Genomic DNA, 27493 nt, shown 5'->3' on the forward strand with positions numbered 1-27493 from the left:
TAATAAAACAGATTTATTTAAAAAGAAAGAGGCAGAGCAATCTTCGATATAAATTATGTATTTCTAGTTAGTTATTTTATCTGTTCATGTTGTTGGTAATAAAGCAGGGCAAAAGCAAAACAAAACTCAACATTTATGTTACATGATTCAGTTGCCAACGATATGTTTTAAAGTCTGGGTTCACTTTGCAGGTATTTGGGCTAGCGGAAGCCATTGCCTCTTTTAAAAAAGTTTTTTTTTATTATTAAAAGCTTTCAACATAAAATACAATAAATGTCAAACTAGTCTAAAGACAAAGAATAACGGAAAACCAAAATAAGAGGAAAGAAAAATCAATAATAGAGAGAAAGACCCATTGTCCAAAATCACACAGAAATTCAGAGAACAAAGCCTGGGGACTGAAAGTAACATAATCGTCCTAGAAAAACCCAACAGGAAGACAAAAATCTAGCAACTGCAATCTCACTTCATGTAGGAAAAGATCTTCAGGTCAGGGTGAAAGCATGACCTCCGTTCCCCTGTGATACGGGGTAATTCTCAATCACAGCCGACTTCAGACTGCGTTTGAGAAACCCGCCTTAGGTTCCTAGCATCGTATTTTTAAGATGCATGCTCCCATGTCCTTTGCAAATGAGAACTCAGAGGGGAGTCCAATTCGCATTAAGCTTTCTAAGGCTTAGACCGCAGGAGACAGAGAATCCACTTTGCACCTATGTGGAGAGCCTTGCACAGGGTGCTGAATTCAATAAAGATCCTGAAAGGTGCATGGATATAGAAATTAGCAGGTTGGATGTCAGTCTTGATCCAGAGAGAGAGAGAGACAACTTTGAAGGAACCTGAAAGACTGCCATTATGTGGAACCAAAATGACTTCCCACTAGCTCAAAATAAAAAGAAGGAAAAAAGGAGCATATACAAAACCAAAGCTTCTTTTTGTCCTTTTCAAATGAGACATGATATGGAGATGCATACAAGTAGCTGCACATGGGGCAAATATCTATGAGAAAGATTCTAATAATAAAACACCTATATGGAGAGGGGTAATTGCAGGGTTATAGGGACGCGGGTGGCGCTGTGGGTCAAAGCCTCAGCGTCTAGGGCTTGCCGATCGAAAGGTCGGCGGTTCGAATCCCCGTGGCGGGGTGCGCTCCCGTTGTTCGGTCCCAGCGCCTGCCAACCTAGCAGTTCGAAAGCACCCCCGGGTGCAAGTAGATAAATAGGGACCGCTTACTAGCGGGAAGATAAACGGTGTTTCCGTGTGCGGCTCTGGCTCGCCAGAGCAGCGATGTCACGCTGGCCTCTTGAGTGAGATGGGCGCACAACCCTAGAGTCTGTCAAGACTGGCCCGTACGGGCAGGGGTACCTTTACCTTTAATTGCAGGGTTATTCTCCAGTGCCACCTCAACTACTTTTAACGTCTACATCTAAAGCCAGATCACTGTTCTATCAAGTTCTGGATAGTCTACATCAGGGATGTAGAACAGGATCCAACTGGTGGGCCAGATCCTGCACTTCCTGACTCCCTACATGCCACTGAACAGGTGGGTTTTGCCACACACCTGCCTGTCACCTGATATTGCTGTGACATCAGTCAACCCATTTTCCCTTCACAATACACCTTGAGTTCAAGCCAAGCGGCAAAGGAAAAAAATGTTCCTTTGCAGGCATGGGTTGAATGAAAACTGTGCTTGTGAAGTTCCTGATTGGAAACTCCTGAGTGAAGGTCAGACATAGCAGGACTTGGTAACCACCTGGTCCGTGTTGCCTTCAAGCTCTGTTTTTGGCAGGAATGTGATCTGTCCGGAAGCCCAATTGTTCCAGTGATCTCTTTACCTGCTCAAGGTGGGGCAGGAGGGTGTGGCTTGGGAAAAACAGACCTGCAAGTGAAAATAGATCCCCTAACTCAGCCTATATAGGCTGTCTTTTGTAAGGTCCACTTGGGTTACCCATTACAAAAAGAGCTTTTAACCTCTCAGCCTTGCTTGCTGGGCAAGGCCTGCTTGTTGTGTGGGCTCTGGGCATGCAGAGCACGCTCTCCATCTCTCTCCCATTCGCTGGTTCCAAGGATTTGGGCACATGCCCAAATAGGGACGCGGGTGGCGCTGTGGGTTAAAGCCTCAGCACCTAGGACTTGCCGATCGAAAGGTCGGCGGTTCGAATCCCCGCGACGGGGTGCGCTCCCATTGTTCGGTCCCAGCGCCTGCCAACCTAGCAGTTCGAAAGCACTCCTGGGTGCAAGTAGATAAATAGGGACCGCTTACCAGCGGGAAGGTAAACGGCGTTTCCGTGTGCTGCGCTGGCTCGCCAGATGCAGCTTGTCACGCTGGCCATGTGACCCGGAAGTGTCTTTGGACAGCGTTGGCTCCCGGCCTTTAGAGTGAGATGAGCGCACAACCCTAGAGTATGGCAAGACTGGCCCGTATGGGCAGGGGTACCTTTACCTTTACCTTTACCTTGGAACCAAACTCCTGAGTAAGGTGCGATTGTACTTTAGTTGCTTGGATACCTTGATAACAACTGCCATTCATTTTAAAAAATCACTTAAAAACACCATGGCTCACAGGTATGAGTGCATGAAATGTATAATGAAGTTGGAAGCTGTTTACACTGCGATACTCCATGGGCCTATTTCAGTGATTTTCAAGACTGTGGCATTAGAAACTATATATAGTTTTCCCTTACTCATGATTGGGATTAAGGGGGAAAAATGTGTAATGAATGCTATTTGGCATCTGGCCTAACAAGGAAGAAAAACAGTAAATAACCATCCAAGAATAAATGACACAAAAGGAACTTGATATACTTGTAGTACGGAGGAGTTTATTTGTCAGAGCTTTTGTGAGCTGTGAAAGCTGAGATTCGGACTTAATCCCCCAATTTCCTCATGTGAACAGCTTTCGAAAAACTCTTTGTTCAGGGTATTCTATACATCTTACAGTAGCTTTATGGCAAGGCTGACCTTCGGCATTTCGAAGCACCGAGACAAAGTGGTTAAAGTGAAAGGAACTCAGCCAGGGCTGCCCCAAGACATTTCGTTGCTTGAAGTGAAAGACAAGATGGAACTCTCCCCAGTTCCACATACGAAAGCAAACCAGATTGTTGCAGAGGCGCTCCTGGGATTCCATCACCTGAGGCAGGTGCCTCAGTCGGCCTCATGGACAGCACGGCCCTGCAGTCAACTCTCTGGCTCCTCTCATTTGCTGTCTTCCCTGTTTTTCCAGAATGCCTGAAGGGACCTCTGCTGCTTATGAGGCCTGATGGTGAGAAGCAGTGAACACACCTAATTCTCTTCTGCATCTCCCTGTGCTTTTAAGTAGAATTGGGAGAAGGGAGCACCTAGTGTTTGAGGATTCCATTTCCAAGCTAAGAAACCCAGTAACCTTCCATGGAATTCTGGGGTTCCCTAGAACATAAATTTTATAACCGCTTGGTCACTTGATCCATGAAGTCTATTCTAGTTTCCATTCAGTTCTTAAGAGAACAACGTTGATTCTGCAGAGACCTAGACATCAACTTTAATGTTACATATTAACTCAATATCCACAATATAGAACTGGGGGTTGGGGAAGGGGGAAGTAAAAGTTAAACACATCCCAGACCACAAAAAGGTAATCTGAGAAGAAAATCATGAGGTACTGATTTTTTTAAAAAAAGGCGTATTATCTGCCGAATGGCTAATCTTTTTCTTTTCTAAAAGATAAGGAGGCTGGTTTCAGAGAAGATCTAGAGGGCTATTTAATGTTACACATTAACTGGAACTACAAATTGCTGGCCAGCAAGGACCTCTGGGAGAGGCCTGGCTCCAAGTTTAATGCTTGCTTAATTACTATTTTGAAACAAAAGAACAGTTAAAAGTTATATTAACCAGTGCTTCAAGATGCAGCACCCTGGCAACACCGCCACTCGGGGCTATTTTGCCAATTACGCACCACCATGTAAGCCAAAGGTGAGCTGCATGTAGACCTCCTAATTTTGTCATTGGGGCAAGATGTGGGGGGAGGTGGCAGAAAGAGAAGAGGCGGGGTGCCACTCTCACTTTTGGCTCGGATCCTGCCCATCACTGGCTCCAGCCCCAACAAATTCCGTCTGAGATAACATGAGAAGTCACATTCTACTGAGTTGGTCTGAGTTGGTCCATCTAGCTCCATGTTGACTGGAACTGGGATTCCATGGAGAGGATCTCTCCTATACCTATCTGAAGATGCTGACGATTGAACGTGGAACCTTCAGCACGCAAAGCAGGTGTTCTACTGCTGAACTGCAGCCCTTCCCTGTGGGATTTGAGGTTTCCCAAGGGTGATATAGCATGTATGCCAGTGTTTGCCAAAACTTGGGTCTCCAGTTGTTTTGGGGCTACAACTTCCATCATCCCTAGCTAGCAGGACCTGGTCAGGGATGATGGGAATTGTAGTCCAAAAACAGCTGGAGACCCAAGTTTGACCCAATTCACAGGCAGACTCATATATTCCAAGTTGTCAAGCATATCAAGTACAGTATATATCATCAGGACTTCATGGAATCAATGCCCGTTCTTGTTGGTATGTGAATCCGAATTGGTATAATTCACTATATTTAATGGTGACATAACCTAATCTAGTGGAAAATCACTATAAACTGCTTCACAATAGGATCCTATTGTCCAGCCAGTTAATCTTTGAAGGTACTTCCTAGACTTCTTATCTAATTAAAGATTTGTGTAAACCCCATTGTTCTACAAATACTTAGAATATATAACTGCAAACATTTTGGTCACCAATCTAGCATTGTAAACAGTTACATTGCTTTAGTGTTTGTCGTTCTGGTTTTGAGGGGTTGGTTTTTTTTGCCTCTCAATTTGTTGTCATGAATGTCATGTTTATTGTATTTATATTGTGTATGGATATAATTTTATTTATGTTTATTGTGCATGACCCTGGAATCCTCGGGTGAAGGGCAGGCAGTTCAGAGGAAATTAAAAATAAATAAATAAGTTTCATTTCTTTAAATATCATGTTGAAGTTTTGAAGACTCCTTTCACCTCAGTCAAACTGCAGTGTATGCCCTCTCTAAAAACAAATAATTGGCTTCGCTGAAGCTCTGCATGCTATGGTTGAAACCTATCATCATTCTATTCTGCAGGACCCAAAAGCCCAGTTGGCAGATCAACCTCTATTTTGGGTATGGATTTCCTATTCTAGTGCTTTGTAATTAATATGCCATAATCTGGGTGTAATTTGCCCTTTGGAAACATAAATCAGATTTGTCAAGTTAACCACAACTTGTGCAAAGAAAAGGTGAATTCTGTGACCTGTATAAATCAGGAAAATTTGCATGGTTTCTCTTCCATTGCACTACTGTGCATAGTTGTGGTATTTTGCATAATTCATTTTGCTTCTGGTAATCTTTGGGGAAGCGCATAGAGCTACATTGGGGCACTGATGCCTCACCCTCTTCCACTGGAAATTTTATTCCTCAACCCCTCTGGCTCCTGAGTATTATATGACTCTATGGTTAGACCACTCTTGGAATGCTATGTACAGTTCTGGCCGTGCCATCTTAACCCCATTAGCTAAAGTAGTACCTCAGGTTAAGAACAGTTTCAGGTTAAGAACGGACCTCCGGAATGAATTAAGTTCTTAACCAGAGGTACCACTGTACTAGAAATGGTGCAGAAAAAAAGGTGCAGGGATCTGAAACACCTTCCTTGTGATAAAAAAAAAATTACTATAATTTAAATAGAAAAACAATACATCCAGTATGGTGTACTGGTTAAGAGCGGTAGACTCGTAATCTGGTGAACCGGGTTCGCTTCCCTGCTCCTCCACATGCAGCTGCTGGGTGACCTTGGGCTAGTCACACTTCTCTGAAGTCTCTCAGCCTCACTCACCTCACAGAGTGTTTGTTGTGGGGGAGGAAGGGAAAGGAGATTGTTAGCCACTTTGAGACTCCTTAGCGTAGTGATAAAGCGGGATATCAAATCCAGACTCTTCTTCTTCTTCTCTATAGTGGGGGAAACTGTGATCAAATGAATTGTGTTTGGTATCCCTGTTCCACATATTTCCAGTTCTTCACCTTTAAACTAGGCAGTTCTTCAAGTAAAGGACACCTTCAAACAGAAGAGTGTTGAGATTCCTGCATTGCAGGGGGTTGGACTACATGATCCTACACGACCCTTCCAACTCTACAAGTCGATGGTTCTATTCTCTGATTCTATGAAAATATCCTGGGAAACTTAATCATTCCCAATTTGATGTAAACTCCTTAAGAAGTTGGGATGTTGGGCAGAAAGAGGGTCTGCAATCTGACTGGACCAGCCGATAGTTGGGCAGAAAACTCTCCAAGGAAAGAGGGAAAGTTATTCAGACTTGGTGCAAGCCTTAGGACTGTGGCTTGGAACAGCAGACGCAGTCCAGGACTCTGTTCAGGGGTCTGAAGGATCTTTGACATCAGGAATGCTGTCTCTATTGTCTTCTTGGCACCTACTGAAGACCTTCCTTTTTATTTTATTTTTTGGTAACTTTTATTGGGTTTTATGAACAAGGATTGTAGGAATAATGCAGGATACAAATAAATAGACCAAGTATACTCATGTCATTTGTATATCACAAAAACAACACAATAAATTTGCAGTAATATATACAGCATATGGCTCATTATTAATGGTCCATGTATAAGTTCTTGGTTCGTGAGTTGATTTAAACAAAAACAAAGGGGAAACAGGATAGAACAGGGTTAACAGATAACATTCATCGCATAGCTAAACGTTCAATCAGGAACCCTTGTGGTTGTGCTTAGGTTAAGTAATAAGTTGTCTTTCCTCTTATGTTACCAATGAAACAATATCAAGTGTTGCCATATTGATGAATGTGGGAGGGGGTTGAAAGTGAAGATAATAATTTATGTTTAGATTTAGATCAATCAGATTGAGACAAATGCTGATGGAAGGGATTGTTCATTTTCTGGAATACTGTTATGTAATTAAATCACACTGGGGGAAAGCCATCTATCCACATGCCAACCATACTTTATTTCTTTATCTCCAAAAGGAGGGCTATTTCCCAAACTGTTTTGTACCAATTGTCTATCGTTGTGCCAGAAAGATCTTTCCAGTGTCTGGTTATGCTGTGTCTCGCTGCTTGTGATAAAGAGCTTATTAATTCTTTATTATGTAAATCCAGATTGTTGTCTTGAAATATTTGATAAAGCTAATTCAGGTTCGACTTCCAACTCTTTCTGTCGATGTTTTCACAGTGCAATTGCTTCAAGATATTTTATGGGAAGTGATTCATAAATGGAAGAAATTAACAAAATAGATAATGAATAAAACTTGTGGGATCAACATGAAATGCGCTCCCCCCTCCCCCCTCGGTGGTGTTGGGGTGGAAAATACCGTATTTTTTGCTCTATAAGACTCTTTTCCCTCCTAAACAGTAAGGGGAAATGTGTGTGCGTCTTATGGAGCTATCACAGAAGCCAGAACAGCAAGAGGGATTGCTGCTTTCACTGCTCAGCGATCCCTCTTGCTGTTCTGGCTTCTGAGATTCAGAATATATATATTTTCTTATTTTCCTCCTCCAAAAACTAGGTGCGTCTTGTGGTCTGGTGCGTCTTACAGAGCGAAAAATACGGTATTCCCCAGGTGTCTGCCACATTCCAGAAATGAGCTCCTATTGAAGAAACATCACTCTTCCATCCTGAGTCATTGACTCGCAACTTTTCCAACAAAAGATATGGCTGGCACAGCCTGGAGGCATTGCTAACAATACCAAGATACCAGATGACTGATGATATCTTAATATAAAATTAATATAGAACAATAATATAGAGTAGACTTTGGAAGTCGTGTGGACTTCCAAATTAGCCTTTAAAGAAGCACCTGAAATGAAATGGAAGCTTGCTACAAAGCTGTTCATGCAAGCAGATTACACAGGAGAGACTGGAATGGAATATGGTTTTCATGCTGGAATGTGGGCATGGATATGGAAGTTGCTGACTAGGCAAGTAACATTTTGCAGCTTTGATTTGTTTGAAAAACACTAGGCAATTTGAGGGGAACTGCTGTGTCTGTTGGCACTGCAATAAAACTTGCCACCAAAAGACGACTGAAGTCAAAGCAGAGATTTGCAAGTGCCAATTTTCTAAATTTAAAAATCAATTCTTCCTTTTCAGGAAATAGATCATGTGGTAAATCTTGTGGGAATGCAGAGCAGCCCCACAGCACACAGCATGATGCATGAATCTGGAGAACTGAACATCAGAAGCAGCTAAAGTGATATAGATGGTGTAATATGTATAATAATATTTTGAATGGAATCTAACACCATATTTTTCCTTGTATATGATGGTATCTTTTCCTTAGAAATAATAGGCAAAAATTGTGCGTCGTCTTATACACAGATAGCGAGGGGGGTCGGGCGATTTGTGGCAGCAGCTAGCAGGAGATTGGCAGCGGCGATTGGGCGTGTGATTGGTTGCTGCGCCAAGGCCCGCTGATGATTGGCTGCTGCTGCAGCAACTGGGCGGGCTATTTACGGCAGCGGTGAGGTGTGCGTGCAATCAGCTGTGGTTGTGTCGAGTGTGCAGGTGGGCTTTTGGCGGTGAGCGTGCAGATGATTGGTGGCCGCAGCAATGCGTGCAATTTGCATTGGTGGGCAGGCTGGAGAGTGATTGGCAGCAATGAACCCCCCACAAAGAAGCTCAACAATTCTGGGCAATCTCCCCTACCCCCAATTTTTTGTTGCGGTCCAAAAAAATAGGGGTCATCTTATACATGGGGGCGTGTTATACACCGAAAAATACAGTACTTCCATCATTAAGAGTCAACATGTAGACACGTCTTGAGGGAAAGGTAGACAAAGATGGAGAGTATTGATAGCCTCAGATAAAGACTGGTGAGCAAGCACCAGAGAGAAAATGGGGGAAAGTTAGGCATAAAAATTGGCCCTGTCTGCTGTAACATGATATCTGGGAAGCGGATATTGTGAATTGTTTCATAATAGAACTGGGCTTTGTTCTCAGTAATGACTGCCATCAAGGCCAACAAGGGAAATCTGCAGGTGGAAACTTTTGAGATACCTTCCAAAGATCTGCTGGGGTGGAGGGGGAAGAGGAAGAAACTCTTAAGTGTTGAAAAAGGGGATCTGAAAGGGGAGCATTGTTCTAGCACCCAGAGCTGAAAACAAAATGTTTTTGGACATTCTCCAACAGTCCATTGGAATACGGTAAAGATGTGTTCAGACATGCAGAAGCAACAGGGAGTTATAGCCCTTCTAACATTACAATCCTAACCATGTCTATACTCAGATGTAAATCCTATTGAATGCAACTGGATTTACTCCTAGGTAGGTGGAGTTAAGGGAAGCGGGTGGCGCTGTGGGTTAAACCACAAAGCCTAGGACTTGCCGATCAGAAGGTCGGCGGTTCGAATCCCCGCGACAGGGTGAGCTCCCGTTGCTTGGTCCCTGCTCCTGCCAACCTAGCAGTTCGAAAGCACGTCAAAGTACAAGTAGATAAATAGGTACCGCTCCAGCGGGAAGGTAAACGGCGTTTCCATGCGCTGCTCTGGTTCGCCAGAAGTGGCTTAGTCATGCTGGCCTCATGACCCAGAAGCTGTACGCCGGCTACCTCGGCCAATAAAGCAAGATGAGCGCCGCAACCCCAGAGTCGGCCATGACTGGACCTAATGGTCAGGGATCCCTTTACCTTTACCCTTTTAGGTGGAGTTAGGATTGCAGGCATGGCCTTGTGCACAGCACTGTCATAGAGTTTCATATCTTTGAAATGAGAGAGCACTGGAAACTCAATCATCTTTGTAATATTTTCTTCACTGACAATGTTCGAATACAGCATAGTGGAAGCAAGCAGATTCCTATAAGCAGACTACAAATATGCTGTTTTCCCATCAGATTTCTAAAGAGAGTCCCTGTACTACAAAGTGGTTCAGTTTCACCAAATGGCAGCTTTTTCTCTCACACGCTTCCCAATCTAAACTAACCCTTTTGCTCCAGACGTTTTCTGATCATACTCCTTGAACTCTCATGAGATGTCCTGTTTTGAAGAGAAATGGTATAAAAAACAGCTGTTATAAAAAAAAGCTTTAAACGTCATATTGTACCTAAACTCTACAAAGGGCTCAATGATCAATAACTGTTTTGAAGATTACACAGCCATCAAGGCATAGTAAGGTTTTTATCATTCCTGACCTCTTCAGGCAAAACTAAACATTTGTTTTGTTGCTGTAAGCCCTTGTGAACCGCCCCCCCCCCCCGAGTATAATTTATATCCAAGGAGGGAGTATAAGCTCTAGGAAATAAATAAAACTTAATATATGGATCCACCCGCCATAATCAAAGACATCCCCAACTCAAAAGAGCATCAAACACTGCAATTCGATGCATAACTTGTTGGTAGAATCTCTTTGAACTCAGTAAGAATGCAAAACGAGATCTCCCACATAGGTACAGTGGTACCTCGGGTTACATACGCTTCAGGTTACATACGCTTCTGGTTACAGAACGGACCTCCGGAACGAATTAAGTACTTAACCCGAGGTACCACTGTATTCCCCACAATTTTACTCAAGGTCCCATCCAAAATGCTTAGCCCTGAAAGCCTACCAAAGATGCAAGTTTGATGCTGGAAAATCTTTGATCAGGTCTCCTGACTTTTTTTTTTTAAGTTGAATTGAGGCTGAACCCCCCCCCCCCAAATGCAATTAGGAAAAATGGCATGCAAGGGCGTTAACTATTCCTCTGTGTCATATTCCCAATTTTTGGAAATAGTTTCCCTGAATCTGGGGTACAAAAATATAATCTGACTTGTATTTGCAGATGTGGATTGCAAATGGAAACTTCATTCTTTAAAACCTTCCTCTCCTTGGCCACCACCAAGACTAAACCAGGGGTTAATACAAATTTCACAACCAAATCTCTCTCTCTCTCTCTCTGCAACTTTACAATGAACTAGGCCAGCACCAGCACTGAAATAGGAAGGACCGGTTCTTCCTACTGAGATAATGGGCTGTATGTCCACTCTAAACCTTCCATTGCATACAGCCCAATCCTATGCACGTTTATTCAGAAATCCCATAAATGGATTCAAAATGGCTGGCTTTTGAGTTAGTGTGCAGCCTTGCAGTGTTTTATTACACAAATGATCATAATGATTGTTATTATTCTATTAGGCAGGCCGAATACATTTTGCTACCTGAGGCAGAACAGCTACCCTCCTCCTCCAAGTCAAGGTGCAAAGGTGCACAGTACAGTCCGAGGTCTACCAAGTTCATTTTGGCACCTTAACTTAAAGGAAACAAAATTCCCACAGGTTTTTCTCCTCCGCCTTGGGAGCAAAACTCCAGAAACAATAAGTGAACTAGGCAACAATTTGCTTCCTTTTCTTGCCCTCCCCCCACCCCCAAACCAGTCGCCTCAAGATCTCTTCTCCTTACTCTGCCTAACAGTAGGGCCGGCCCCAAACGCATCCTCGCCAGGCCCCTTTTCGCTCTTGTTTTTATTGCCAGGCTTCCGCACCTGGGGGCTTCGGAGGGAAGCAGCAGACACACAGCCTGCCCTTCTCCCTGCCTGCTGCGGAACAGCTCGGCCTCTCGAACCAAAGCAGGAACACGGAAGCCGCCTAAGCTGCGAGCAGCATCTGCTGCAACCCCTGGCAGGCGCTCCGAAGCCAATGCGCCGGCTGCTGCTGCTGCCCGCCGTTTCCTTGGAGGGAGATGGAGCGCGCGCCCAGCGACCCCTCTCCTCCTCCTCCTCCTCCTCGCCGCCTGCCAGCTGGGCTGGCGGCTGGGAGGGAGCGGGGGAGGGGCCGGGGCGGGTGTGGGGAGGGGAGGGGGGCAGGGCTGCCTGCTGCAGTCACTCTGCTGCCACATGCCCCAGTCCCGGGAGGGAGAGGGAAAAAGAAGGCGCTGCTCCGGCGGAGGGATACAGCGCGCCGTATAAAAATCGCGCCGCGCAGCCTCACACCTACAGCATTTTTGGCTAAGCGAGGAGGCAGCGAGAGCTGAGAGCAGCCGCCCGCCTTCGGCACCTTCGCCCGTGCACAGACAAGCGCCATCACCAGCCGCAATGGTAGGTAGCTTTGGACCTGCGAGGAGAGGCGCTGATCTAGGCAATCGATAACTTTCCGGGTTGCTTTGGAGCTGGCCTGGAGCACGCGCGGGCTGCCTTCGTTTCGCAGTTTTGCAAAAATGGACGAAGAGCATCTGGATCGGCTTGGGCGCGATGGAGGTGGCCGGCTAGCTATTTTTCTTTCTTTCTTCCTTTCCCCCTTTTACTTTCTCGGAAGTTGCTGTTGTGGCGGGATCCTCTTGGCTGCTGCTGGCGGGAGCCTAACCGGAGCCCGGCTTCTTCTCACCCTGCCGCTCCCGTGCATTTGCTAGCTTCGGGGGACTCGATCAGGCCCGCGTCCCGGAGCTCGGCTGGCGAGCTTGTGTGGCTGATCTTCGCGTTGGAGAAGGGTGGGGGGCGGGCGGGCTGCGGCGCAGCTGGATCGCCGACCCTCTTTGGGCACAGCTGGCCAGGATCGGTGGTCTCTCTTGCCTGCCTTCCCCCACCCCGTTCACGGCTGCCTGCGCTGCGGGGTCTGCTCGGATGTCATAAGTGGGGTGGAGAGGGAGCCCTGACTTGCGCTTTCGCTCCCGACCCTTGATCCTTCCTGCCCAACCCAAATCTTCACCCTCCAACTCAGCCACCCACGCGCCCTCTTCCCAGCTCCGGGGCTCGTTGCAGTTCTCGCTTCCTCTCCGCAGCAAAAGGAAGGGAGGGGAAAAATAACCCGGGGCTGCGGCCGGTTCCTGTCTTTCAGAGAAGCCGCTTGCCCGGAACTGGCGCGCTCTGCTTTGCCCCGATGCATGATGACTGCAAGCCGGGTTCCTCGCAGTTCGCGCCTCCGGAGGCTGGGTGGGGATGCTGGAGAGGCCACCGATCGCGCGGTTTGGAAAGGCTCGGAGAAGCAGCCGGGGCAGGGACGCCGCTGCCTGCAGGGCGAGACCGGCTTGGCTTCGTTTATTTCCTTTCCGCTTTGCATGCGCTCCGGGGCAGATGGCGGAGAGGGCGGCAGCGTGCGCGGGAGGCGCGCCCTGCTGCCGCTGCCCCCGCCGACACCCCACTCCACGAGTGAGGGAGTGTTTGCGCCCGCGCCTTGCCCGTGGGCAGAGGGTTCCCACGGTGGGGCCTCCGCCTCTCCCGAGGATGGAGGCGGTTGCCTGCGCCTTGCCTGGGGCGCGATTCTTTCTTCCACCCCCCACCTCCCGGCCTCTATCCCCGCACGGGAAAAGGGGTGTTTATGTTTATAGCTTGCTTGTAGTTAGTTGGATGGGTCCCAGAAGAGTCGATGCAAGGTTCCTTCTTTGCAGCTGAGGATGGATCGGGGAGCTGAGCTGAGAAGGGATCGAAGCTGTCACCCGCGTGGAAAATCGCAAAGGGGAGAGTGGGGAATACAGATTCCGGCGCGGTCTGACTTCCTGGGGACACAAGACCACATACTGCAGACCAGGGACACCAAAACACTTGCCTTAGCAAAAGAAAAAGCGCCCCTCGGTTGGACTCTGCAGCCCCTCTAGCGCGCCCTCTCTCCCGGTTCCTTTTCTGCCTGTGCTAATGAGTGAAATGACGACTTTTTATTTTCCCTCCCAGGGTCTATGCCAAGTGCATTAGGCAAGGGTGTGATCTTCAGTGCATGGCATAGCTGTGGCTGCAGATGGGGGCAAGGCTCCCTACCTTAACACAAATATAAAAAACCAAAGATTTCGGAATATATGAGGCTATTGCAGACAGAGATCACCCCTTTTCCCTTGGTGGGTGGGGGAAATTGGAAAAATTTCCAGGCTTGCTAGAAGGAGATGGCAGTTCAGAAGGAAGATGGAAACAATCCCGGTTCCTCCACCAGCTGCACTGCGCAGGGGGGAACATCTGCAGTTATTGCGCTGTTTCTCCTTCTCCCCCACCCCTTTCCCCAAGCCCCTCAAACGCAGCAGTGCTTAAAAAGCCTTGGATGATGGCAGCATTACATCATTTCTCCACCTCTTCTTCCTCTCCGGTCTCCACCCTGACCCCAAGAGGCAGCGAGAGCAGCGGGTGAAAAGCTGGGGTGGTTTTAATAGGGACTCTATTAATCAGTTTCCTGTAAGCCTCAAGGAAGACACCGAAATGAAATTGCTACCTACAGAGGATTCGGATAAGGTTTAGGTGGGCGTGAGAAGGAAGGTTCCTGATCTGCGTACAGGAAAGTGTGTTAGAAGCATAATTGGCAAGATGGGGGTGCCACAAAAAGGATGGGTCACCGGTGGACTCCTGTTAGTGTCAAACAAACAGATTTATTGCTTGTGCAGTAGCTGTTTAAGAGGAAGCCTTTATTCCTCTTTTGCGCCACGGAAGCGGACTACTTTCTGTGCCATTTTTTGTTTTGTTTTTCTGTGCAACTTGATTTAACCTCATCCAATGCTGACTGGAGGGTCCCCCCCGCCCCCAAGAGCATTTATTAGATTGTGACCTTTTCATTCAGTCTTCGGCCCTCTTTTTCTTTCTTTCCACAGCAAGACACCAAATATTTGCTGCAATATTGTGACGTCTTGGGGTGTGTGTGTGTATATGTGCTCTGGGTGGAAATCTCTGCTTTGGTTTCCTGGAGCGGAGAGGACTTTGCATGGCCAGATATGAATATGGGCCACGCATGGTGGATCTCCTGCTCCCCCTTCATCCTGTTTAGGAAGGGTGACATCACCAGAACCGACAGCCCCCCCCCCTTTCCTCCTTAATTACTTGGATGGGTGGGGTGGCTGCTTCTAGACAATATTGGCTATCGGGCCATAGCCACGGCACTCTGTGTTTTGTGCCTGCCAACCAAAAAAGGTTGGCAAACAAGGATGCTGCATAATGTAGCAACTTGCAAGTACAAAACCTAGATTATCCTTCGCATGTCAGGCAGAGTGTTTCCTACACTCTTGCTTCTGTTGATTTGCATCATTTTTCCTCCCTATTAGGTGTGGCCCTGTTTCCTGTTCTGCATTGCTCTGATATGTTATGTAAATCACTATGTCAACTTGCCTCACTGGAGGGAAATCCAGTGCTGGAGTTCTGGGTGGAGATAGGACAGGGTTTCACTTTTAGGTGCCAGCAACAAATGCTTTGAGTTTTTTGTTTCTTGCTTAAAAAAAAAAAAAGAATAGAAAAGCCTCCTTTGGGATGACCTTAATTCAATGGCAAGCCACTGCATTGGCAAATCGGTGGTTGCCAACAAAGGCTTCCAAACCGCAGCTGTGTTTTTGACGTATATCTTCAAAGCCCACCCGCAGCAGCCATTTAGCTGTGTCTGTCTGAAGTGTCTTGGTGGGGTTTGACCCTGGCAGTGTCAAGGCACTTATGTGAGGTGAAGGAAGCGGTTTTCAAAACTACAGGAAGGCAAATTTATTTCTTGGGAGCCCAAGTTAAGCTTTTCTTTCCCGCTTTTGCCAGAGTTCAGTACATAATTTGCACGTCCCATTGAAATTGGCAGAGACTTCATAGTTATTCTAAATGCTGCTTGGGTTGTGCTCTGTACTCATCAGCACACTGACCTGCTAAAACGCAATCCTGTGTTTAAGTAGTGATATCTGAGTATGCAGAGTGCGAATGTCAGCTGAAGGCACCCTCAGCTGCCTTAAAATTAAGACTTTATCCAAAAACGGAAAACAAGCTTTTAAATTAGTCCCAAATATGTCTGACTGTGGTAAGTTTTTGGAGGGAGCACCTGAAGGATTAAGCATTGCTAGATGGCCCACATCATGCATTGCATCATGCTAAGTCTAGCGGCCTCTTGGCTGTAATGAAACCATGATATGAAATTAATCTGGGTAGGATCTGTTCCTTGATCACTGATGTAGCAGGTTCTTGCTTCCCTGTCTTGGCAAGCTACCATTCTGGCTGGGCACCCTGTGCACACTCCTGCTGTGCTGCCTCAATCCTGTTTGTTCTCCCTTTAGCGGGCAGAGCGATGATTTGTTGCCAATCGCTTCTGGATGTGCCAAACATTAACATAACATTATGCCATCTTGCCTCTGAATTGCAATTGCATCTTGTGGTTTTGACTGACATAGCTACAGGTAAAAACAATGTTCTGAAATACTTTTCTATTCTTTACGTAGGCCGATCAGCTGACCGAAGAACAGATTGCTGGTAAGTATCCTAAATGGAGGGAGATGGTTTCTGTTGGCCTAGCAACCTATTCTGAATACAAAAATATTGCAGAACATTCTTGGTGGCTGCTATCGCTTGGCTGTTTCTCAGGATGGTACATTCCTATCTGAGTAGGTTGATTTTTTTGTTTTTTTTAAAAAATGGGCAGGAAAATGTTTCCCACTTTGTACTATGTTTCTTGAACATAATATATCACTTTATTACTGTTGTCATTTAAACATACTGGTTGATCATGCATTCCTTGTCCTCTTCTTGTGCACGATACAATTATATCTGGATCAAGAAAAATGGTTGCAGCCAATGTTCGTTCTACACAAGAATAAACCCTTTGATGTGAATAACTTTGGTCCATTAGTGTCAGTGGGTTTACTCTGAGTAGAATTTACTTGGATACAACCCAAGGAGAGAAATAGATGGATTTGTTTAACTCTTTCTATAAATGTGCAATAACGAAAATAACAAAATAATCACTTACTTGAAGATAAAATGCCCAGGAGCTGGCAGTTACACTTGCCAGTTGTTAGTCATGAAATAGGTACTAATTTGAAAGTTCAGATACGTAGAAGCTACACAAAGCAAGCACAAAATCACTCAAAGTGCATAAAGATCACTCAGGAGACTGATCCTTTCCCCAGATCTAATTTGGCAGTTCCTGAGTCCAATTGGCAACCCACAATATTAAATACAGCACATGATGTTGGCTGCATTTGGGCAATCCTCAGACCATGGACTGGAGAACTGCAAATTTTCTTCTCCTCCCACATGGAACTTAATTCCAGGCTTAATCAAACCATAGTTTCTGCTCTGTTTGTGCAGGACTAGGACTAGAGGAAGGCACAGTCTTGTGGGCAATTGCACTGACTAGAGCGGCCTCAGTCAACCTGCCACCCTCCCGACATTTCGGACTACAACTCCCATCAGCCCCAGCCAGCATAGCTGTTGGTTGGCAGAGGCTGAACTAGACCAAGTGTGGGCTGTCTTCTTCTTTTCCTCCCCTCTAATCCATTTTCCATCCCTATGCGTTTTATTCTTGTCAGCCCCACAAGCTGATGTAGCATGGTGGCTAGAAGCCTGAGCTATGATATGAATTTGGATGTCTTTGGTTCAGTCCTCCCCTCTGCATGAGTTGACTTGAAACATTGTTGGATGACGACGCTGACGTTGTTAGGCTGAGATTGCTAGAACCTTTATGCATATTCAGGATCTTTTAAACAGTTATATAGGAAACTGTTTAAAATAAAATCAGACAATTAGTCACTTTAGCCTAGTGCTCTGAACAGTAGTGGCTCTCTTTCAGATTTGAGGGTTGGCATCTTTCTTAGCGCTGCTTTGAGATTCCAAGGATCTAGAGTGGATCTTTTTTGTATGCAGAGCATGTGCTCAGCTAATGGGCTTTGGCACTTCTCTAAAAGACCTGATGATGAACTGTTACCAAAGAACATAAGCACCTTGCTGGACCAAGTCGAGAGTCCATCCTGTCCGGAACTTTTTGCAAGAACCCCAGCAACAAAAATTGGCCAGTGGTTCACTAGTAGACCACCATATAACGTCTGCTCACCCCTGGACTAAAACATGGTAGCTCATGCGGTCGGAACCCAAGCATTGCTGGTTTGATGATGTGTGTTTTGTGAGACACATGTTTATTAACATATACTTAATAGTTCCTCCAGCTTGGTACAATTTGCTCCAAGTAATGTAGTATAGTGGCTGAACTCCGAAGCCTGCTATGAGTCTACTTGGGTACACCTCTCCAGCCCTGCTGCCCAATCCCCTGCCCTGCAGCGTACAGAGATTAGAAACCCATTTTGCTGGGTTGTTCTAAGGATTGTGTTATACTGAGTACTATGAAAATATTCTTAAAATGTTAAGTATTGTTGTTTAATATCAGTGGTGCAAAGGCCTTTACATAATCATGTCTGCCATATCTTGAGTGCAACAGCTGGTCTTAATCAAAGACAACGTTAGTTTTTTAAAAAAGAAAGAAAGAAGATTTTTGTTTTGTTTGAAGACTTAAGAGCTCAGTGTTAATTGACAGCTTGTCTCACCATAAAGACAATTCCTGTTCATCAGTTACAGAAAACTGGACTTACTGACTTGAACATTTTGAGCCATAGTGAATGGTTTGGGATGTGAGAGACTTTTTGGGTTCAAATCTCCATTTGGCCATGATTGCTTATAAGGTTCTCCGCTGTCTTTCAACCTGACAGGCTTTGGGTTTGAGGTGGGTGTTGTGAAATTACATTTAACGCACACACTCTGTGCTGCATTGTATGCTGAAGAATTATGCTGGCTGGTTAAAGAAATAAATTGTGGTTAATGTGCTGCAGTTCATAACAATCGGGAGCTTGTATTATTTGAACAACTGACATGAACTAGGGGAGGAAAAAAAGATGTTAACCCGAGAGACATTGACTCTGAACAGAGGTTGCTAATGGTTACAGAAGGAGTTTGGCATAACCGTGCCCTGGTTACCACATAACACTAGGCTATGGCTTGTAGTCAGTTTGAATGTCTGAGCCTAGCCAAGCAGACTAACCATGATCTGCTTTCTGCCAACAAATGACAGTGGTTTGTTGTTGGTTTACAAACTATGGCTTGTTTTTAAGTTTTGGTTTGGACCCAGCAGCTTTGTTTCACCCTGTTTTTTGGCTGCCCCACCTCAGATCCTTACCAACCTACAAAGGGATGAGACATGAGCTGCTGAGAAACAAACCAAACCTTAGAGAAACAAGACCAAGGTTTGTTTGGTCATCTATGAAGCCACTTCAGTTGAATAAACTTTGATTAAAACAAACTACGGGTTAGTGTTATGTGCAAACACTGCCATTGGAAATTTACTCTTCTGCCTAGCAGTCTGTAATGCCATAACTGTTTTTTCACACCTGTATCCCACCTTCCCCAAGTTACTCAGAACATGAGAGTTAGTTGCACAGCACCCATATAACATAGGTCGGGCTGAGAGAGGGAGTTTGGTCCAAGTAAGCTTCATGGCTGAGTGGGGTTTTTGAAACACCAGTCTGGTGCCCTCCTTTTTTTGGACTACCATCATCATTGGCCATGCTGTCTGGTTGGAATTGTATTGCAAAACATCTGGAGGCTGCCATGTTGGGAGACTACATCCCATGTTGGCTCTCACTTATTCCCAACAACAAACAGCATCCCTAGGACAAGCAAATTGATACTTCCAAGTAAGGTATTAAAACAGTTTTATGCAGTGTTGGTGTCCAGTATGTAGGTCTGTATATTCTCAATCAGATTTGCCTATGTAAATTATCAACAAGGTGGAACGTGGTCTTAATTTGTCTGTGGGGATCATTGCTTGAAGTAAACAGTTTACAGCTGATAATGCCCTTCATGTCAGTCACGGTGCTAAATTGCGACGGGTCTTTTTTCTGTCCTCCAGAGTTCAAGGAAGCCTTCTCTCTATTTGACAAAGATGGTGATGGCACCATCACAACAAAAGAACTTGGGACAGTCATGAGGTCGCTGGGTCAAAACCCAACAGAAGCAGAGCTACAAGACATGATCAATGAGGTAGATGCTGATGGTAAGCATTTTGAAGAGATGAACTTCTTACCATTGCTGCATGAACATAGAAGCCTCAATTTTGGAAATGCTTAGTTGTAGAAATCCTATGAAACACTCGCTTTCTTGTTCAGAATGCTTTTAAGCTCCTGATAAGTACAGCCATGACTTAATAAATGGTTATTCGTACATAAATCATGGTGGCATTTTAGGTGAACAGGTATATGGATATATATATGTCTACTGGGAATTTCTCTCTTTTTAGGTTGGGTCACAGTAAAATATAGTGGTACCATTACTTTCCTTGATACTGTCCAGATCAGGTGACATATTAGTACTCCTCTATTCTTCTTTGGTCAGACCTCATCCAGAATTCTGTGTCTAGTTCTTGGTCCTGCAGTTTAAGAAGGATATATATTAAATATAATTTACCTGGAGGAGAGTGACAAAGTTGGTGAGTTTTCTGGAGAGGAAGTTCTGGTTGGCTACTGTTGAGAATAGGATGCTGAACTAAATGGGCCATTGACCTGATCCATCAGGATCACAAGTTCTGTGAGGAAAGGTGGAATGAGTTGAATTTGTTTGGTCCAAAGCAGGGGGTGGTGGTTAACCTGTGATTCTCCATATGTTGCTGGACTCCAGTTGCCAGGGATGATTGGAGTTGCAGTCCAGTCAAAATTGGGAGGGCCAAAGGTCTAGAGCAGGCACGTCCAAAGTCCATCTTGGGGGCCTAATTTGGCCCCCTGGGCGGTTTTCTCTGGGGTAAAATTGTAAAAAAAGCTCAACAGCTTCGGCCCTCACACATGTTCACTTAATCAAATCTGGCTCTCTTTGAAAAAAGTTTGGGCACCCCTCCTCTAGGGTAAAGGAAGAAATGAATGATGAAGCAAATTTGTTTCCTGGTGCTCCAGAGGGTTGGAACTGAACCTGTGGATTCAGATGGCGAGAAAGAGGATTTCAGTTAAACATTAGGAATAACTTCCCAATGTTATTATTTAATTTCTGTACCACTTAGTATATTAAGAATATCTCTTAAGTGGTGTACAAAAAAACTGAAGCAATAACAGAAAATTTAAAACAAAATATTACAAAAGTATGCAGTTTCATATAAAATGTTACATTAATATAAAGTTACTAATATTTATAAATCAACTCATTCTCCTTCTGACATACCTTCCCTCTCAGCCTTCGAGTTCTCACCCAAGGCCCAAACAAACTCTCAGCTCACCCTCAAAAGTCTCACAATGAGAAGGGTTCCTGGAAACAGCAGACATCATCCTGGTCTCTTACTCTAGATTTGCATTTTATGGGCAGGCCCAAGGTGGATGGTTGTCCGCAGCTATGTCCCATTCAGCTGCACTCTTCACACTCAGTTCAGGTACATCAGGTCCAAATAATGGGAAAAGAGCCCCCTTCCTCTCACAGCTCTTTCTTCAGCCTGTGTTCTCTTCCTCCAACGGTATGAGTTGATTGACAGTGGGGCAGGCTCTCCTTTGCTAATAGTTTTTTAAGCAGAGTCTGGATGACTACCTATGAGGAATGCTGTAGACTATAGACTACCTTTGATGTCCCTTCCAATGCTTTCTGGCACCTACCCTATGACCCTCTAGTCTCAGCCTCCTAAAAAGAAACACCTGGAAGGAGGGGAACCAAAAATATATATGAGAAATTCCTCCTGAACAAGTCCATGTTGAAACCACATGGGTGTTGTGCAAGAACTTAGTGACTAAGATCCCAGGCGGTATCACAGAGGCTAATTGGAGGTGATCCCAGATGCCTTATTATGTGCTAATGTTTCGTATATTCTTAATCATGGGTCCCCAATCTTCCTGGGCCAGGGGCCCGCCTAGAAAATCTAAGACTGTTAATGCGCACCACAAATACCCATTTCACAGGAGAAAAACTGGCTGCATTCAGAACCTCATTGCAGTACAGTTATACCCCTCCTCCAAACAAATAAAACAGCAGCAAAAAGCAGGCAGTTCCTCCCCTGCTACTTCCAACTCATAAAACAAAAATGCTGGAGGGATATCACAGAATTCTAGAACTGGAAGGGACCACGAGGATCATCTAGTCCAACCCTCAGCAATGCAGGGATATATCACTCAACATGGGGCTCAAACCCATGACCCTGAGATGAGTCTCATGCTCTTAACAACTGAGCTATCCCTCAGGATATCCCTTGTGGGTAGCAGTGGGGGTGTCGGAGGGTGACATGATGCCCAAGAGTATATGTTAGCAACTCCAGTTCCAAGTATTATATCTGTTGTGTATATGTATATTGTGAATATATATATAGAGATATATAAACATTCTGCTGGTGTTATACTGTATTTTAAAGTTTATTTTTAAAGAGGTTTTACGTCTTGCTATCAACACCATAAACAGATTACCCATCGCTAACATTTGACTAACGCATCCTATCCCCAGTGGGATTCAACAACAACCATTATTTAAGAAATGGTTCAATTGGCATCAGTTCTACTAAAAAGAGTAGAGCTTAATTTGAGGGAATTTCTTGGGATTTTGTGGGCCTGTTCAGCAAATTGCTGCTGAAAGCATGGAGCGTATTAAATCAGGTGCTAAGCGAAATGGTCATAGTATTGCCCCCTAATAATAATAATAATAATAATAATAATAATAATAATAATAATAATTTATTTATACCCCACCCATATGGCTGGGCTTCCCCAGCCACTCTGGGCAGCTTCCAAAAAATATTAATATTTTTAATATTAAAATATTTAATAAATATAAATATTTAATATTAAAATATTTTTAAGGGCAACCAAAGAACATATACCTATTTCTGGGGGTTGTCAATAGAATTGTTGCCCACTTCTGTGTTCTGTTGAACATCATAAGTGCCTGCTTGGTGAGGCCATTGACCCATCTAGTCCTGCATTCTGTTCTCACTGTTGCCAACCAGATACCTGTGGGAAGCCTGGAAGCAGGACCTCAATGCAAGATTTTAATAGTAGAGATGGAAGCTATCGCTTCTGGCTCTAAAACCTATTGGAGCGTATGAAGTTGCAGGAGTGCCCCTAATGGGCAAGAGGTGACAACGCTAGAGAGTTTATTTGTTGGCATTGTATTCTCCAAACAATAGGGACAGGGACAGGGATGTGGAGCCTCAGGACCAGGGGCTGAGTGCAGTTCTCTAGACCTCTTTGTCCCTCAGGTCTCTCCCTAGTCACCCCCTTCTCTCCAGGTCACACCCTCCTTCCTTTGCACCCTCCTTGAGTGCTTTTGCCTAGGTAGAATGGGTCCTTGGACTCTGATAATTCTGCTTGCTTTCCCGGATGAAAGATACAGAGGGCTGTGTGTGTGTGTGTGACAACAGGCCATTGGTACAGAAGTAAAATGAATATCCATTTTTCTGCCCACTTTTGCTCCTGGCCTTACCCACCTCTGGTCCATGGCTCACTGGAAGTCTATGTAATAAGGAATGTTGTGTTCAGGCTGAAAAAATGTTCCCCACCCCTGTTCCTGGTAAACAAGTTGAGATTTGTTAACTTTGAAAGCAAACTCTGTTGTCATAAAAGGAAAAGGAGTGTGTTTGCCATTTTTTAATAAAGTTTTTTAAAAATAAGTTTTGCTATAATTTATTCTCTTCTCACCACCACCCCATTTTTATTTTAAAGGCAATGGCACTATTGACTTCCCTGAGTTCTTGACCATGATGGCCCGAAAAATGAAGGACACAGACAGCGAGGAAGAAATTCGTGAGGCATTCAGAGTCTTTGACAAGGTATATTTGGAGGCATTAACTGGGTGTTTGGGATGTCTGAGTTGTTGGTTTGGTTACAGCAAAAACAAGGAGTTTTCTCAGTTGCTGAATGCAGTTGAAAAATACACACACATACAGAGAGACCCTCATAAGGTTCAGTATACATCAATGGCTTTTTATGTAGAAGGCCATAATCAAATTTCTACTGGGTTACTTACTTGGTGTAATTTACCAAGCCAGCTTTTTTTGGGGAACGATAAAATGTCTGTGTACCAAGCACATTACAATTCCCACTGCAAGGGCAAAAGGCATTCTGGAGAGCTTGAAGGAGGACCTCTTCACACAACCATTTTGAGATGTGCATCTACAAAAATATAGAACATGACAAATGTCAGACAACCAGGATTGGCTGATGTTTCATGAGGACATGCTATGTGGCAAATTGTTCCGTTTGTTGCTCTGTAATGTGTGAAATGACTCTTCCCCTTAGACTCAGCTGAATTCTAAGGGAGGAGGAAAGCTTGTTGCGTCAGTATTTATCCCATTGAATGAGGTTAGTTTGAGAGGGGGTAATTTCCCCATGGATGCCCCGTGGAGGGTTGTGGCTATGCAAACAACTGAGGCCTGGTCTCCCTGGCCTAAATCTGGTCCCCACTGCATGTAGTGCCTCTCCTGGAGCAAATTCCCCTGTATCGATGTGTTAAAGGCTCCTCCCAAACCACGATCTCACATCTGAAATAGGCCAATGACTTAACAATGCAAATTTGCCCTGATTTTTTAGTAATTAAAAAACAAACAAACCCAATACTCTGGACTTCTTTGTACTGTTGGTATACCAGATAGCATCAATTGCAGGGTTCTGGCTTAAATAAAATGTCCTGCTAAATAAGAGGGCAAAAATCTGAGGAACTACATGATTAGTGCCATATATACCCAGCAGGACTTCTGGATCATGTTTTTTTAAATAGCAGTTTACCATGCTGCATGAATCCTGTTTTAAAAACAAGTTCAGGGGATTTCAAAAGTGGTTAGTGATGCCATTGGCCTGTGGCTGACATTCAAAAAGAAAAATATTAAGTCTTTGCGAACATCCTGAAGCTGGTTGTGTGAGCCAAATTGGGATGTGACCCCAATACTTTCAGTGTTAATTTGCTTCCATGATCTTATTCTGTCACACTCTTGATTTGTTCCCTGTGAATGGGAGTTGTGGGGAATATTCCACTGCTCCCACCTTTTCCTAGTTATCGGACTTGCCTGTAGATTGGAGTGGGGGGTGGGAACCTTCCACCAAATGAAGCAAAACAATGATCCCAGCAGCTTCCCTTGCATCAAAGAGTTTTGTTAAGAGTTTTTCAAGGGCTTTCTTGACATTTCTTAAGTGGTTCCATACTAGAGATAGCTCCATAAGGCAGGCAGAGAGGTTGATGTTAAATCTTGTTTCTTAAAGAACTGTTCCATCAAGGTAACAAAAATAAGCGGCTTGAGGACTGCAGCCTGTTGAGTCAGACTTCAGTTCCTTAGTTCCTTGGATGAAAAGTAGGATAGGAATGTAGTAGGAGTAGGAGTAATAATTAATCATAATCACCATTTACCTCTTTTCAGGCTATCATTTTAGAAGGTAGAATTGCATTGCTCTCTAGATAGTTGTGCAACCTTAAGTGGGCAAACCTTACTTAGGAATAAGGGCAATCAAAGTGGAACTTGCATGTACAACACATGCACAAGCCATCAGATTCTTGCCCTAAAGTCTAGGCAGCTGTCTTACACAGGTCAGGCTGTGTGTCCATCCCACCTACGATATAGGTTCTGGGCTGGCTTAAGAAGTTCAGAATGGGTGACTACCTCTACTGGGTTTTTTAAAAAATCTTTACCGTAATCTCAATCCCTTGTCGCTTGTCTTTCCAGGATGGCAATGGTTATATCAGTGCGGCAGAACTACGTCATGTTATGACAAACTTAGGAGAGAAGCTAACGGATGAAGAAGTAGACGAAATGATCAGAGAAGCAGATATTGATGGAGATGGACAAGTCAACTATGAAGGTGAGGTGTGGTTTCCTCTGTAGCTATTTATTAGCATTGTGCAGGAATGAGGAACACAGGGCTTTCCAGATGTTGTGGGACGTCAACTCTTGTCTACCTTAGCCAGCATGGCAAGTTGGAGGTGAGGGAAGTTGTGGACAAGCAACAGCTGGAGGACCAGTGATTCCCCATCGATGCCCTAGAACAGTGTCTCTCAAACCTGGGTCTCCATAGTTTTTGGGACTACAGTTCCCATCATCCCTGACCACTGGTCCCACTTGCTAAGGATGATGGGAGTTGTAGTCCAACAACAGCTAGAGACCCAGGTTTGGGAAACCCTGCCCTACTAGAAGCTGTAGGTTGCTCACTTTCCTTGCTTGTCCCATAATTTCAATGTTTGCCGAAAGCTATTTATAGTACTTGCTTTCAAAATGCATTAAAAGTAGTGGGATTTCTTTTGTCTCTTTTCAGAATTCGTACAGATGATGACTGCAAAATGAAGAGACTTCCTTTCACCTTTTTTTCCCTCTAGAAGAATCAAATTGAATCTTTTACTTACCTCTTGCAAAAAAAATAATAATGTTCATTTATTCATTCTGTTTCTGTATAGCAAAACTGAATGTCAAAATACCTTCTGTCCACAAACTGCATGTAATGGTTGGTGGTCCTGTTCCCAAAAAAGATCGAGTTAAACTTATCAGTTTTTTCCAATATAAATAATTGTACTACCTTTTAAAAATAAGAAAGCACTTAGTGAACTCCTCAAAGTTCCATTTGCTAATGACTATTACACTGTTTGGGCTGGCCAGTTTTTCATGCATGCAGCTTGACAATTGAGCACAGTCAGACGTTTGTATTAAAATAGTTTTAAAAAAAAAGAGAGGAAAAACACACACCAAATCTTAAAAAAAATAAACAAAAAAATCATCCACTCTTTTGTCCAAAAGTGGATTCTAGCTCAATTTGTAGTTATAAAATTGTCATAGCTGGTTTATTTTCAAATTGGTCTATACCTCAGGATGGTATGCAGCAAAAATAGTTGAAGGATGCAAAATGTTTAGAAGGAACCCCCCCCCCAAAGGTGGAAAAGATTATCCTGTATGTAGAATCAGTGTCCCTCCCCCCCCCCACCCCCAAATGCAGCGGAGGTTATGGGTGGCATGTCTGTGTTAACATTGGTTTTAATATTGTCTGCATTGCACTATTGTGAAACGGGTGTTGGGCTGTTACCGTTCACAAAACTTTTATTTTTTATTTAAAAAAAAAGAGAACCTCCATCAAGGGGCGGGAGCATTTTTTTGGACACACAACTCTCTCTCTCTCTCTCTCTCTCTCTCTCTCTCTCTCTCTTTCTTTCTCTCTTTTGCATTTTTAAAAAACCTTCCGTAATGAGACTTGGAGCTGGCGGGGTAGCCTGTGGACTTCAGCACAACTATCAACATCGCTGTTCAAGATATTACAGTTATGTCCATTCCAAGTTGTAAATGCTAGTCTTTTTTTCCAATAAAAGACCATTAACTTAAAGGTGGTGTTACATGCTTCGTAAAAGCCGAAACTATATATCTATATACGTACATATATATATATATATATAAATAAATACATAAATATATATATACAATTTGAGAGACGAAACCAAAAAAATTTAAATAAAGAAGGCAGTAGGAAGGGGAAATAAATGTGTTCTGTGAATGACTTGCTGCTAAATTATAATGCACATGTATGCAATAACTTAACCCGTTTAACGTTTCTTCAAGATGGCAAGAACTGACCTCTTGTAACCCAAGACCTTTGCTATAAATAAATGAACTTGTGCTTGCCTTTCATATTTATGACAATCTTAATTCAGTGGCTCACAAAACTGGCTTGATTCTAACTCAGCGTTCTGTAGTTTGCAGGGAAGTGGCACTGTTTTTTCTCCTGTCGTCTGTGTTTAGCTGGAATGCTGGCCTTTTTATATACATATATAGAAAGGGGCACTTTTGAGGGTGTCCCCCCTCCACACACAAAAATAAAAATAAAATGAAAAATTACTAACCACTCATCCTGTTGGGAG

General features: G+C 44.1%; 1 protein-coding gene across 2 annotated transcripts; it reads left to right on the top strand.

Moving 5' to 3' along the window:
* The first annotated feature begins 11818 nt into the window (after positions 1-11818).
* On the top strand, positions 11819-27263 carry CALM1 (calmodulin 1). Of its 2 annotated transcripts, XM_083440526.1 has the most exons (6): positions 11819-12058; positions 16111-16141; positions 19566-19709; positions 23332-23438; positions 25323-25458; positions 25909-27263. In XM_083440526.1, exons 1-6 carry the CDS (start codon positions 12056-12058, stop codon positions 25935-25937), a joined length of 450 nt encoding a protein of 149 aa, XP_083296652.1. In that variant the 5' UTR covers positions 11819-12055; the 3' UTR covers positions 25938-27263. The 2 variants fall into 2 exon arrangements, with proteins under 2 accessions (XP_083296652.1, XP_083296653.1); XM_083440527.1 differs by lacking the exon at positions 16111-16141 and having other exon boundaries at positions 11960-12058.
* Positions 27264-27493: the final 230 nt, after the last annotated feature.

Source organism: Podarcis tiliguerta, assembly GCF_965153285.1.
Source record: "Podarcis tiliguerta genome assembly, chromosome: 1".
Taxonomy (NCBI): Eukaryota; Metazoa; Chordata; class Lepidosauria; order Squamata; family Lacertidae; genus Podarcis; species Podarcis tiliguerta.